Source organism: Chiloscyllium plagiosum, chromosome 3 (genome assembly GCF_004010195.1).
Source record: "Chiloscyllium plagiosum isolate BGI_BamShark_2017 chromosome 3, ASM401019v2, whole genome shotgun sequence".
NCBI lineage: Eukaryota > Metazoa > Chordata > Chondrichthyes > Orectolobiformes > Hemiscylliidae > Chiloscyllium > Chiloscyllium plagiosum.
The window spans coordinates 65,162,978-65,178,891 of NC_057712.1; the positions used below are offsets into that span (position 1 = coordinate 65,162,978).

General features: G+C 42.4%; 1 protein-coding gene across 3 annotated transcripts in view; it reads right to left on the reverse strand.

Annotated features, from left to right (window-relative positions):
* Positions 1 to 3,851: 3,851 nt before the first annotated feature.
* l3mbtl3 (L3MBTL histone methyl-lysine binding protein 3) overlaps positions 3,852 to 15,914 on the reverse strand; it is a 164,697-nt gene continuing 152,634 nt past the window's right edge. For all 3 annotated transcript variants that reach the window (XM_043683602.1, XM_043683595.1, XM_043683587.1), the window contains exon 22: positions 3,852 to 4,716. In XM_043683602.1, the coding sequence (XP_043539537.1) occupies positions 4,573 to 4,716 (144 nt within the window). In that variant the 3' untranslated portion in view covers positions 3,852 to 4,572. The remainder of the gene's footprint in view (positions 4,717 to 15,914) is intronic.

Sequence of the window (15,914 nt, forward strand, 5' to 3'; positions counted from 1 at the left end):
TAAAGTTTCAACTTTGATCTCCAGCATCTGCAGACCTCACTTTCTCCATAAAAAAGTTAAAAGAAAGTGAGGACTGCAGATGCTGGATTAGAGTTGGAAAATGAGATGCTGGAAAAACACAGCACGCCAGGCAGCATCCGAGGAGCAGGAGAATCGACATTTCGGGCATAAGCCCTCCTTCAGGGCTGAAGGAGGGCTTATGCCCGAAATGTCGATTCTCCTGCTCCTTGGATGCTGCCTGACCTGTTGTATTTTTCCACCGTCACATAAAAAAGCTAAAGGCATGTGACAAGTCAGCACAAAGACCAGGCCAGACAGTAGATGCCAAGGAGAATATCTTCCCAAGGCCAAAACGACGTGAACCATGGTGGAAAATGTAGGAGGATCACATGAGTGGGCCAGTGAAAAGCTTCTTGAAATCAAAAGCAAAAAAGATCCATTTTCCAGACAAGTGTTGAACAGCAAGATCAGATTCTCACTACTGAGTGGTGCAAGGTTTATTGCACACATTATTATGTAGTAACATCTAATCAATATCTCATCTCATTGCATTAATGTTCCCTTTTCTCATAAACACTCAATAGAAGCTAGAAAATTGCAATTCGCAATACACAAGTCAGAGTAGTAACCTGCTGACTCCACTTGCTCCTCCAGCCCTCAGTCATGGACACACCAGTCTTCATCTTAGGGCACACACCAATGGCAGCACGCACAAACAGGTCCTGACCATCGACATTAGCACAAGCATCACCACACTCTCATAACGCATCTTTGTGCAGTAAAGTCTTCTCCAGCTCTTGGATACAATGGAAACAAAGGTTGGTCACGAGAGGGGCAATTATATACAATCCCTGCAGTGTGGAAGCAAGCCACTCAGTCCACCGAGTCTACACTGACCCTCCGAAGAGTATCCCACCCAGACCCACACCCTATCATATCCTTGTACTTCTACAATTCCCATTGCTAATTCACTCATCTTGCACATTCCTGGATACTATGGACAATTTAGCATGGCTAATCCACCTAACCTGCATATCTTTGGACTGCGGGAGAGAACTGAAGCATCTGGAGGAAACCCACACAGACACGAGGAGAATATGCAAACTCCACAGTCACCCGAATATGAAATCAAACCTGGATTCCTGATGTTGTGAGGCAGCAATGCTAATTAGATTAGATTAGATTACTTACAGTGTGGAAACAGGCCCTTCGGCCCAACAAGTCTACACCGCCCCGCCGAAGCGCAACCCACCCATACCCCTACATTTAACCCTTACCTAACACTACGGGCAATTTACCATGGCCAATTCACCTGACCTGCACATCTTTGGACTGTGGGAGGAAACCGGAGTACCCGGAGGAAACCCACGCAGACACGGGGAGAATGTGCAAACTCCACACAGTCAGTCGCCTGAGGTGGGAATTGAACCCGGGTCTCTGGCGCTGTGAGGCAGCAGTGCTAACCACTGTGCCACCCAATTACTGGGCCACTGTGTAACGGTGTCATAGAAGGTGGGGACTTCACTTATACTAGCTCCACTCCTGATCCTCTGCATCCCTCCACCCTCACCCTAAAGTGCTACCTAATGCCTCCTGTCTCAACTATTGACTGTGAACCCATTAAAGATGTTGATGGGTAAGTAGATAGTGAGGGTTTCATGGGTGTCAAAACCAAAAGGACATCAACCAAGAGCATCAAAGCTGTGAGGGCAGTGGAAAGAGCAGCTTACCTCTGGCACTGCTAAGGTACAGAGATTGCACTGTGAAGAAGTAAAGTGAAGAGAAACAATTGGTGCTACTCAAACATTTGTTTCATATAATTTAACGTCAGGTGTTTGTTCAACGTTTATGGATGATAAAGTTTACTTCAAAGCTAGTTGTCAAGTCAATCCCATGATTGCCTGTTGCCTGTTAAACAGCCTTCAGCATTGAGGAAAATGATAAGACAGGAGGAGATGACCGTAAGAGCAGGGACACCAGTGACCAGTGGCCCAAGGTGGGGACGCCAGCGATCAGCCGCCAGAGCTGGGATGCCCAGGGGCCTAGTGCAGAGCATGGTGTCAGCCAGCGGTCAGAGCACACTGGAGACCTCCTGCTGTGGAGAGCCTTTGGCTGGAGACTGTGATGTTTGTCTTTTTAACTTTGCTTCTTATTTTGCTGACCTATGGTTATACTGTGTATAGCTATAATGTAACCTTTTTCATTTCTCTGTTCCATAACCAAGGATTGTACCAGTTGCAGGAAGTGGCAACTTATAAACTTTTCTTTTTAATCATTTGAGTTCAAGAAATAGAAACAACTTTTTTTTCCCCAACACAGAATGGTCGACGTGTGGGATGAACTTCCAGAGGACTCTCCCTCTGACCTTGGTAAAACTGTGCCAAGGAACGTCTAATCATATCTGCATTTTGTGTGCTAGAATGACACGCGGAAAGAACTGGGTGGAAAATACGTGCAAAGTCTCTGATTTTCTGGATAAACTGTAACTTGGGTAGAATTCAAAATTCATCCCTATATGTTGCATTTTTCTCTACCACTTTCCCACGGTAGTGAACATTTTACATAGCACCCCAGATTGTATGTAGAAAAGCATCCTCCCATTTGACATACATCAATACATCTATTAATGCATTTCCTCTCATGGCCATGTGGTGGGATGATGATTTAATTGTTTATTCCACAAAAATTGTTAAATTCCTCTTTGAATATTACTTCTCTTTTCTATTCACTTACCATTTGGATTTGTAACCCACTAAACGCTCTCAAATTTTATTAGTTTGACCTGCATTATCTACAAGAGTAAACAGAGCTAGTGCAGTGTAAAAAAAAAATTACATAAGAACTTTAATGGGCAAAATGGTTTCACTCATTTGTTATGAGAACATTTTGAGTCAGAGAATTAATAAGTTGGCATGACCTATTTAGTGTCTAATGTTTCGACCATTGACAGAAGACCTTTAGCATCATAACTGGGTCAAGTTGACCTCCCCATCCAATTCTCCAAACACAAGCTCACAGTAAGTGACATTGTGAATGAAAGGACAGAATTTTCCCAGATCCTGAGTGGCAAGCTTTTTGACATTTGATTGCAAGATCTTTGGGGGTGGGGTGGGGGCAGGTAGAGTAAAAGATAGTTCCCCGGCAGCAGACACTTGTTGAACGATGCCATGATGATGTACTCTTGATTCTGGTGATATTAGCCGCCTGCTGGCTGTTTTGCAGCAGTGTGAAGCCCATCACCACGTGGCAACCATCAGTTTAATGGAGGCTTCCTCCTTGCGATAGTCCAGTGGGATAACACTGGAACCAATGGTTCCAACACAGCTCCTGCAGCCTCAGTGAGGCTCAGTGGTTTCCCCACCAACGGACCACATGCCTATTTGGACATTCTGGAAAATCCTATTTTAAATTTCCCCACATTGAGGTGTTAAGACACCCTTTCAATCCTCCACCTGCTTCAGAACCACACTGAGCGAGGCTGCAAAGTTTCCCAAGCAGTGGACTCTCTGATTTGACCTGCAACAAATAGGAGAAAGTAAGGACTGCAGATGCTGGAGATCAGAGTCAAAAAATGTGGCGCTGGAAAGGCACAACAGGTCAGGCAGTATCTGAAGAGCAGGAGAATCAATGTTTTGGGCATAAGTCCTTCATCAAGCCTGCAACAAATAACCAGCTATTCCTAACACAGACACAAGTTAAGTGATGGCCAGCTCAGTTTCTTGTTACAGTGCCAGTATGCAGGTTTGGTCCTGATGTCAGGTACCCAAAAGGCACAGGAAAATACTGTCCAAATCCACAGGAAAATATACTAATGTAATCTTAAAACAAAAAGGGTACACTGTACCTGCAGTTCATTCATTTTTTTTTAATTCATATAAACCCATTCAGCAAATGATTATTGTATCAAGCAATAATACTATTTAATAAACCAGAGAACATTCTAATTAAATCTGGGAATGAGCAATTGTGTTTGTCTTAATTAACTATTTAAGAACTGCCTGAATAGTTTGGATATTAAATTTCTAAGATGTATACAATCTAACAGTTAAATTAATTTCAGCAATGTTAACTTCTGAAAATATATATATCCATATGAACATTCCATTACTTGGGAATAATGAAATGCTACCTAACCAGGTATTGAAATCTCTCCAACAATTCTATACACAAACAACAAAGATCATTCCACCGCAAGCAAAGGGAGAAGTTAAACAACAAACACAATTAATCCACTTTAGTGTCTGTTAGATTGTGTCCAGTTCTTGGAAGAAACCTTCAGCCATTTTGAAATATACAATTCAAGGATCAATCACAAAAAGTCCATACCAGCTATAACTGGACAGATATTTGCATAATTAAGTCCTGAGGCAATGAGGAGATGAGCTCATAGTTTAGTACCGCATTGCTGAAAGTGAATGCACTCTGCGCGAGTTTGCCAAGTCAACAGTAAATATTCCAGTAGTATTCATATAGAATTTCATTTTCAGTACAGAATTCTTGTGCTTTGAATTAAAGATTAGATTGAATTGAGAAACAGGCCAGCGACAGCTGCATTTTTTACTCTGAGTCTTTTCAAAGCTCATTCTGCCCATTTTCCTCTGTAGTTTTAAACATGAGGATAGAATTGTAGATTTTCAGAGCTGGGCCCAGTTTAATGCTCATTATCTTCACAATGTCTGTCTGCGTCAGTAGTAGAAGTGCTTCTCCATCAATTTGCTAAAAGAAAAAATTGTAAGTATTAATTTAGAATCAATGTACTATGTAACAGCAGTCATGCTTTGAACAATATAATTCAAAATGACAAAGCTCTAAACATTCAGAACATCTGAAAAACAAATATCCATGAACCATATATTTAGATAATGCAGTTTCTTCATCCAACTGAGTCAATTTCAACGTAACTTCCTTTCACAGAATGCAGGCAGCACTGGCAATGCCAACATGTCTATCCCTAACTGTCCTCAAACTGAAAAGCTCGTTATGTCATTTTCAAGAGCAGATTTCTTCCTTAAAAGGAAATTATGATAATCAACAATAGCTTTATTACCAATGACTAACTAAGATTAGCTTTGAAATCTTTATTTATTAACTGGATTTAAAATTTCACCAGCTGCTGTGCTAGTGGGTTTTGAACTTGTGTCCCTACAGCATTAATCAGAAGTTTGAAAAACTCAGCAGGTCTGGCAGTATCTGTGGACAGAAAGCAGAGTTAACATTTTTGGAAGGATTTCTGGTAATCCTTCTTCAGAACGGATTGTAACTAGGAAACGTTTGGTATATCAATATGTAACCAATAGCAGCCTAATAGACTGTATTAAGCATCTGAAGAAACATGATATCCGGAGGCTGGGATGGGGTTGCGGGGGCAATAAATGATGTGTGGTGATGGAACCCAGGGAATGAGAAACAGTTGGGCAGACAAAAAAATGGCTAAAGGCCAGTCTGGGAGAATCAACTGTTGCTAAATCGGGACAATTGGTGGCTGATCATGGGCTGTTTGTAGTAGTAACCTATGCGATGCTAAGGTCTGATATGTAAGGGCTGGCGAAAGGACATGGGAGAAGGTGCTCAGGTCCTAAAATTATTGAACTCGATATTGAGTCGTGAAAGCGGCAGGGTTCCCAAGTGGAAAATGAGGTGCTGTTCTTCCAGCTTGTGCTGAGCTTCACTGGAGCACTGCAGCAAACCTGAGACAGATGCGAGCCAGAGAACAGGGCAGTGTGTTGAAGTGGCAGGTAACTGGAAGTTCAGGGTCAGTTCTGCAGACAGAACATAGGTGTTCTGCAAGGCTGTCACCCAGTCTGCACTTCATCACCCCAATGTAGAGCAGATCACATTGTGAGCAGCAAATGCAGTAGACTAGATTGAGTGAAGTACAGGAAAAGCATTGTTTCACCTGGAAGGTATGTCTTGGGCCTTGGATAGTGAGGAAGAAGTAAATATGCAGGTGTTACACCATCTGCAATTGCATGGAAAGATGCCATGGGGATGTGTTGTGATTGACGGAGAAGTGAACCAAGACGTCCTGGAGGGAATGGTGCCTGCAGAAGGCTGACAAGAGAGGGGAGGGGAATGTGTCTGGTGGTGGCAAACTGCTGGAGGTGGCGAAAATAGTGGCTAATGATCCTCTAGATATGGATGCTGGAGGGATGGTAGGTGAGGACCAGGGGGATCCTATCGGTTGTATGATGGAAGCGAGGGGATGAGAGCTGAAGTACAGAAGATGGGTTAGGCCCAGCTGAGGACCCACTACCAACAACAATGGTAGTGAATCCTTGGTTAAAGAAGGTGGTGGATATTTCAGAGGCTCTCTTGACATCATTGGAACGGAGATGGACAAATTCGGATAATGGGATCAAGCCTTTACAGGAAGCAGGGTATGAGGATGTATAATCCAGGTAACTGTATAAGTCAGTAGATTTGTAGTGGCTATTGGTAGCCAGCCTATCCCCAGAAATGAAAACAGTGATGTCAAGGAAGGGAAGGGAGGAGTCACAGATGGACCAGGTGAAGGTGAACTGTGTGGAAACTGGAACAAAATTGATAAACCTTTCCAATTCCAGATGAGAGGGGGAAGCAGCACCGATGATGTTATTGATGCACTGGAGAAAGAGTTGTTGGTGTGGGCCCTGAGTGAGGATTGGAATAAGTAATGTTCCATGTACCCCACAAAGAGACAGGCAGAACTGGGGCCCTTGCAGGTATCTATAGCTACCACGTTGATATGAAGGAAGTGGTAGGAATAAAAGAGAAGTTGTTTAGGTTGAGGACGAGCTCAGCTAAGCAGAGGAAGCTGGTGGTGGATTGGGATGGTTCAGGCCTTCTTTCCAGGAGGAATTGGAGAGCTTTGAGATCATCCTGATGGGAGATAGACATTGAAAGGGATTTCGCGTCTGTGGTAAAGAGGTGGTGGCTGAAGCCCACAAACTGGAAATATGAAACTGACATAAAGCATCAGAGGAATCACAGATGTAAGTGGGAAGCGATTGGACAAGCAGAGAAAGAAGTCAAGTCGAGGTGGGAAGAAACGGGTCCGCCCATTACAGAGAAGGTAGAGGCAGGCTGTGTGGGGTTAGGAGACCATGAGCTTGGAGACAATTTAGGGGGAGGGGGGGGGGGGGGCAGTGGGCATGGTTGGGGAGATCAACAGATGAAAGAAATGATATTATTGACTGTGGTGGACTGCTGGGGTCATGGTCTAGGCGAGATAGGAAGAGGTGTCCGAAAGCTGGTGCACAGCGTCTGCAATATAGAGGTCAGTACACAAGATAACAACAGCTCCACCCTTGTCGGCAGGCTTCATTACAATGTCAGGGATGGATCGAAGAGCACAGAATGTAGTCGGTTCAGAGGGGAGCTAGTTTCAAATGGATAAGGTGGAAGTAAAGAGATTGAAGTGGCCAATGTCATGTCGACAGCTCTTGATGAACAGGTTGAATGCAGGTAAAAGGCCAGAGGGAGGATTCAGTTGAGCAAAGAGTGGCGGAACTGGATGAAGGTATCTGTGAGATGGGGAGATGGCTCTTGTACAAAGAAATGGGCACAGAGGTGAAGGAACAAGAGTCCAATGTTATTTTGTGCCCAAAATCCATGGGGGATGGGAGGGGTGTGGAATCAGAGGGATGAAACTATAGCCTTCGCTGAGTGCAATATGTTCAGCAGAAAGCAGGCGGTCAGAAAGGATAGTAAACCCCATAGGAGATGGGGTTACTTGGTGATGCCACCACCAGACACATATTCCCCACCCCCACCCCGTCAGCATTCAGCAAGGACAATGCCCTCCGAGACACCCTGGTCCATTCATCCTCACCTCCCACATCCTTGCGGCACCTTCCCATACAATCGCAGAAGGTGTAGTGCCTGTCAGTTTACTTCCTCCACCCTCACTATCCAAGGCTCTAGCGCTTTACCTGCACTTTACTCAATCTAGTCTATTCCGTTCGCTGCTCACAATATGATCTCCCCTACACTAGGGAGATGAAACACAGACTGGGTTAGGGTTAGGGTGAGGACTGTTTTTTCTACGTTCTGTCTGTAAAAATGACCCTGTGTTTCCTGTTACCTGCCACTTCAATACACATCTTGTTCCCTGGCCAACGTCTGTCTCAGACTTGCTGCTATGCTCCAGCGAAGCTCAGTGAAAGCTGGATGCACAATATCTCAACTTCCACTTGGGATCCTATAGCCTTCAGGACTCAATATAGAGTTCAATAATTTTAGGGCCTGAGCACTCCCATGTCCTTATCACAATCCACACAGCGGGCCTTGTCATCACATGGGCTGCTACCACAAACAAGCTGCTGTTAGCCACTAATTATCCTCATTAGCAGCTATCGGCACAACCTACCCAGTCTCTCCTCATAAGAAAATCCCTCCATGTAAAAAGTCAGAATTCACAAATAGGTGTTTAATAAATGCAGGAGAACTACCTGGACTTGTGACTGCATTAAACCATTATAGAAAGTTATACTAATTTACAGCTAAATATCAACATTTGTTCTTGTTTGGTTCTGTTCACAAAACCAAAAAGTACACAATTCAGTTCTCAACCCTGCTTCGCCATTCAATAAGATCGTGACTGATGTGTGCTTCAAATTCTATATTTCCATCTACTCCAATTATGAATCAGCTCCAATAATCCTTGCTTCGAAAGAACGTATTCATCTCGGACTTAAAATACTCTGGCCCTGCGGCCACCAGCTTCTCCAGGAAGACTGCTCCACAGACTTGCAACTCTTTGAAAGAAAACAAAATCTCCTCATCTTGGTCTTTTAAAACAGAGGCACCATGTTGAAATGATATCACTCATCGTTTTTTTTTAAATCACTCGTGGAACATGGGCAGCTCTGGCTGAGACAGCATTTATTACCCCTCCATGGGTATCCTCGAGAATATGGTGATGAGCTGCCATTGTGACCTGCTTCAGTCCATGTGCTCAGGGAGATTCACAGTGCCACTAGAAAGTGAGTGCCAGGATTTTGACCCAGCTTATATTATTTAAACTCAAATTTTATTGTAGTCTGTAAAGCATTCGAGGTTACATATTTACAACACAAAACTTGCTGCTTCATTTTTAGAGTTGCTTCATGTTTAACAATCTATACAGTTTTGATACTTTGTTTAGAATTTGTTCATTATCTGGACTTTAAGTGGTCATTGGGACGACACAGTGGCTCAGTGGTTAGACTGCTGCTTCACAGCACCATGGACCTGGGTTGGATTCCAGCCTCGGGCGACCATCTGTGTGGAGTTTGCACATTCGCCCCGTGTCTGCGTGGGTTTCCTCCGGGTGCTTCTGTTTACTCCCACAGTCACAAAGATGTGCAGGTCAGGTGAATTGGCCATCGTGTTAGGTGCATTAGTCAGAGGGAATTGGGTCTGGGGGATTACTCTTTGGAGGGCCGGCGTGGACTGGTTGGGCCGAAGGGCCTGTTTCCACACTGTAGGGAATCTAATCCACAAAAACTAATCTTCGCACTGTTCTGTATTGACAATTACAAGCATGAGGAATCCTCTCTTAAATATTCAAAGAAAATGTTTCATTAAAAGCTAAAGTCCCATGACGTTTGTTGCAGCGATCAATTGGCAACAAAGACCAGCAGTCTTGAATTATATCTTCACTTTGAAAGGGTATTTTGCACTTTATTTTGTTAATGTCTCCAAGGTATGTTTGGAAGTATTTCTCTAGAATGCTCTTTGTTTTATTATTTGCATCAATAACATCATCCCAGATTACTGTGTGACCCCTCCCTTTTATGATATCTATGTTGGAAGAAGATGAAGAAGCACAACAGCCAGTCTTTCAAGGCAACAAAGATCCTGAGACCATAAGACATTTGAGAAAAGTAGGCCATTCAGCCCATCAAATCTGTTCTGCCATTCAATGAAATTCTCAACATAATTTTCCCACCTTTTCCTTATAATCTTTGATTCCCTTATTGATTAAACCATATATAATATTGAATATATAAAGCTCTCTGCAGTAAAGATTCACCACCCTCCAAGAGAAACAATGTCCCCTCATCTCAGTCTTAAATGTGTGACCTCCTACTCTGAATTGATGTCCTCTGGTCAGACTCTTTCACAGGGAGAAACAAACTCTCAGCATCTCTACTGTCAATCCCTGAAGAATTGAGTTTCATCTGGGTCACTTCTCACACGCCCAACCTCCAAAGGAGTACAGGCACAACCTATCCAGTCTCTCCTCATAAGAAAATCCCTCCATGTATGGATCAATCTAGTGGTCATTTTCTGTACATCCACCAATGTCAGAATATCATTCTTTAGATGAGGAGCAAAGACTGTTCATAGAATTCTTGGTGCAGTCTCACCAGTGATTTGTATAGGTTAAGCTAGATTTTTCTATTTTTATATTCCATTTGAAACAAAGGGCAGCAGTCCTGTTGCCTTCACTATTACCTGTTGAACTTGGATGCCAACGTTTTGTGATACATGATTGAGGACCCTCAAATCCACCTGCACTGCCACCATTTTGCAGTCTTTCTTCATTTAAATAATATTTACTTCTGCTCTGCGTAACCTCACATTTTCACACACTGGGTAGAAATTTGGCAAATAGAAAACATTCACCTAACCTGTCTACATCCTTCTGTACATACTGTCATCCTCACCAATCACCTTCCTATCCTTTTTTGTGTCACCTCCAAATTTGGCTATAGTACATTCACTTCCATCATCTAAGTCTTTTCATATTTATCAAGAAGAATTGTGGCTCCAGCACGGTTCGCTGTGGCACTCATTAGTTAACATCCTAAAAATGGCCTTTATTTCACTTTGTGTCTTCTGCTCATTAGCCAGTCCTCTATCGATGTTAATAAGCTCCCCTAACACCACAGTTATCCCATTATACAGTCATATATGCTGTACCTTATTGAACATCTTCTCCTTTACTTCCTGCATATTTCCTCAAAAAAAAATCTGTCAGGCGTGATTTCTCCTGATGAAGCCATTCTAACTCTGCTCAATTATAAGCATCTCTTAGATTAGAGTGGTGCTGGAAAAGCACAGCAGGTCAGGCAGCATCTGAGGAGCAGGAAATTCGATGTTTCGGGGCTGGGGTGAGATGGGGGAAGGGGAAATGAGGAAACTGGTGCGAGTCTGTTTCAGGACATGGTTGAAGAGCTTCAGGACAGAGGTGATGACCTGGGGGTTGCAGTGAGAGAGAGACTCACCGAGAGTCTTGTAGAGAGAGGAGGAAAACTTCTTCAAGGCAGGCATCCTCGCAAGAGAATTCGCAGTAGGGTTAAAATCAACTAGGCAAAAACAAGGACAGCAGATGCTGGAAACCAGAGTCTAGATTAGAGTGGTGCTGGAAAAGCACAGCAGGTCAGGCAGCATCTGAGCAGCAGCAAAATCGACGTTTCGGGCAAAAGCTCTTCATCTCAGACATATTAGTTCACACTGTACTTTTTCTACAGATATTTATTGTGGTTATGTCCCTTTACCTTTCATTCCTGTATTTAATATTTTTGGAATGCCACTGGCATCCTCTATCATGAAGACTGATGCAAAGTATTTTTCAGCTCCATGGTCATTTCCTGAATCCCAATTATTATTTCCCAGCTTCATTGTTCAAACAGCCTCTATCACTTTGGCCACTCTCTCTCTTTTATTTAAAACAACACTTATAGTATCATTTTTATATTACTTGCTAATTTACACAAATTATTTTTAATAGACTTTTTCTTCTTAAACATTTCCTAATCCTCACCACGTTGTATGATTTTTTTTTCTCTTTCAATTTGATACTGTACTCAATTTCCTTGGTTAATCATGCCCAGTTTAACTCCTCCTCCTTAGAGTCCTTCTTCATTACTGGGATATATCTTTTTGAAAGTCATGAACTAGTTTCTTTAACGTCTACCATGGTTCATCAACCATCTTTTCTGTTAAACTTCTTTCTCAGTCCATTCCAACCAAATCTGACTCAATGTTAACTCTGTTTTCTCTCTACAGATGCTACCACAACTAGGTTTCTTCAGCAATTTCTGTGTTTGGTTTTGACCTCATTTATTTAAAGATTATCATATCTGTTTCCAATCAAAGTCTCTCACTTGCAAATCGAATTCTAAATTCTAGTAGGTTATGATTACTATTTCCTAGGGATCATTTAGTTGGAGACCATTTGACATTTTCAGCACTTGACCTCATTTACTTTTTTTAATATTTGCACACAGTGGTCCTTTCTTTCTCATTCTGGGCATCATTATCCCTCTCCCAACCCACCACTTCTGTTATTATTTCAAAGCCTCCTCTACAGTCCTATTCAATTCATCAGGACATTAGGCTCAGCACAGTTCAAGTAAAGCTTATCTCACCAAAGCAGATCCTTTACATTCCAATACTGGTGACAATGTCTCATGAACTGAAACTCATTCTCCCCATACCAATCTTTGAGACATGCAATTGACTCCTTTACTTTATTTACCCTGAACTTTCAATAGGTACACAATCATCAGCAAGTACAAATCTAGAAGGTCTTTTTCAAAAATATTCTCAAAATTCATGCTTCAGGTGCCTCTGGTTATACATGCAAAGTGCTGGAAGAATTCTGTTCTGTCCTTTATGGAAATCCATCAACTGCTGGGATATTGCTTACGATGCTGCCTGACTGGCTGTGCTTTTCTAGCACCACACTTTTTGACTCTGACCTTCAGCATCTGCAGTCCTCACTTACTCCTCAAAAAGTTAATCCATTTGCTGGCCACCAGGCTACAGGTTGGGCAATTTAATATCCATCCTTGTTCAATGCAAGTTAAAAACACCCTGTTCATTAGGATATTTCATATTTGATATCTGATGAAGGAGCAGGAGAAACGAGTGAGTTGGAAATTAATTTATAACCCGCTTGCTGGACTTCCACTAGTGCTCGGTGAAACAAATTGCGCTCTTGTTGCCTTACAAGTTTCTGTCAACAACATACCCAGTATGTCAACCAAAAAGAATTTTACTCCTTTATTGTCCAATTAGTGTGGAACTGCAGACATAGATGTCTCCACATTATAGGCCAAAATGCAACCGACTGCCATAATTCATTTATCTCTTCATCAAGCAGCAATCTTGTAACCTTTTAGAATCAAGATCAAGACACTGTATGGGGCATGGCAACAACTAACTTTGAGGGTTATGAAGGTTGCTAACACTATTGGAAAGGATTTATATTGAAGTGAAAGATTGGTATACGAAATCATGCATCCAAATTCAAACAAACCTAATAGGCTACTGCTATACAGATTCAGGTACCCAAACAGATCTAAAGACTCCCTTGTGCATGATCCTAGTACTATTTCTGAAATTATGGCTGCACACTGGAATCATAATCTAGTATAAAGTGCAAGCAGCATATATTGTGACCAAGAACCTCTTGTTTTCCATCCAACTCTGTAATCCTTTACCACAAACCTTCTATTTTGCATTTATACTTTCAGATAGCCAAGACTTACAACCGTGTCAATTTGATGCAAGTCCTGATGAAAAGGGCAAGTAGCATTAGAATGTATGAAGGTGGATAAATCTCCTGGTCCTGACCAGATATAGAGATGTACAGCAGTGCAAGAACACTGCAAGAAGCGAGAGAAAAAATTGTGGGGGCCCTAACTGATATTTTTGTATTATCGCTGGCCACGGTTGAGATCTTAGAAAACTGGAGGGTAGCGAATGTTGTGCCCTTATTCAAAAAGGGCTGCAAAGAAAATCCTGGGAGCTATAGACCATTAAGCCTAACATCTGTGGTGGGTATGTTACTTGAGAAGATTCTGAGGGATAAGATATACATGCCTTTGGAAAGACAGGAATTGATTAGGAGCAGTCAGCACGGATGTGTGTGTGGCAGATCATACCTCACAAATTTGTTTGCATTCTGTGATGAAATGACTAGGAAGGTTGACAAGGGCAGGGAAGTAGATAGTCTATAGGAAATTCAGTAAGGCCCTTGATAAGGTTCCACATGGTAGGCTGCTCTGGAAGGTTTGATCACATGGAATCCAGGGCTAGCTGTCAAACTGGATACACAATTGACTTGATACTAGGAAACAGAGGGTAATAGTGGAAGGATGCTTGTCGGACTGAAGGCCTGTGACCAGTAGAGTGCCTAAGGGGTCAGTGATGGGCCCATTGCTGTTTGTTATCTATATCAATGATTTGAATGAGAATGTACAAGCCATGAGTAGTAAATTTGCAGATGACAAAAATAGGTGGTATTGTGGACACTGAGAAAGGTATCAGAAATTGCAGCAGGACCTTAATCAGCTGGGGAAGTGGGCCGAGAAATGGCAAATGGAGTTTAACATAGATAAATGTGAGGTCCTGCATTTTGTAAAGTCAAATCAAGGTAGGAGTTTCATGGCGAATGGTAGGGCCTTAAGGAGTGTAGTGGAACAGAGGGACCTTGGGTTCAGGTGCATGGTTCTCTGAAAGTGGAGTCACAGGTAGACAGGGCAGTGAAGGAGGCTTTTGGCACACTAACCTTCATCAGTCAGGGCATTGAGTATAGAAGTTGGGAAGTTATGTTGCACTTGTACAGGATGTTGATGAGGCTGCACTTGGAGTATTGTGTTCAGTTTTGGTCACCTTGATGCAGGAAGGATGTTATTAAACTGGAAAGAGTGCAGAAGAATTTTACAAGGATGTTGCCATGACTCACCTGTCTGAGTTATAAGGAGAGGTTGGGCAAGCTAGGACATTTTTTCTTTAGAGCATAGGAGACTGAGGGGGGATCTTATAGAAATATATAAGATTGTGAGAGACATGGGTAGGGTGAATGCACTCTCAGTCGTTTTTTCCAAGGTTGGAAAATTGAGGACTAGAGGGTATCAGTTTAAGGTTAGATTGGGAAAGAATAAAAAGGAACCTGAGGAGCAACTTATTTTTATATACAGAAGGTGGTATGTACATGGTATGAACTGCCAGCAGAAGTTGTTGAGGCAGGTACCTAATAACGTTTAAAAATCATTTGGATAAATACATGGACAGGGAAGGTTTAGAAAGATATGGGCCAAGTGCAGAGAAGTGGGGTTAGCATTGATGAACATTTTGGGCCAAAGGACCTGTCTCCATGCTATGACTCTAAAAGTAGACCTCTGGATAAAGGACCAATATGACTTTATCTGACACAAATAGCCACTAGCTCAGATGCTGCCATTGGACTTTAACAGGATACAATCGACTTGATATCTGCATGTTGGGAATCACAAGGGTCGAAACAAAGCCACAGGAAAGGAATGGCGCATGTTCTAGTTCCCAGAATCCAAGGTCAAAGATGAGTTCTGCTAGAAGACTGAGAAGGGAATTTTGATGGGAAAGCACACAGAAATGGCATGTTGGCATAGCTGCCATAGAATCTGCAGTCAAGGAGCATGGAGTTGACCAGTTATGTTCAGACACATGGCTTTCCAGGATGAAATGGCCAACTCGCTGGGAATAACTATGGACTGTGATACAACTGAGGAAGTTATAAGTTCTATTTTTACTTCTTTATCATGACATATTAGGAACTCAAGGGTTAAACATTCCCCTGCTACAAGGACTCACTGCAGTATCGATTGCAAACCTGGGCTCTTACAGAATGAGAGGGGACATCGCAGCAAAGGGGCTGGCTAACTCCCTGAGGACAGAATCTTCTGGAACCACACTTGTGGATTTTACTTGCAACTGCAGGAAAAGGTGTTTGTCCTCCCTGGACAAGACTGATAACCTTATTAACTTCTTTCTGTCCCCATACTGCTTCCCCTACCTATTAACATGGACACGTGAATCCAACGATGAGAACAAAGAATAGTCCTTCTATCTAAATCTCTATCCATCAACATAGGATTATGAAGAATAGAATAACCAGTCCCTGTAAACCACTCACTAGTTATCACAGGAAATTGGCAATCACTAGGCATTGTAAAATT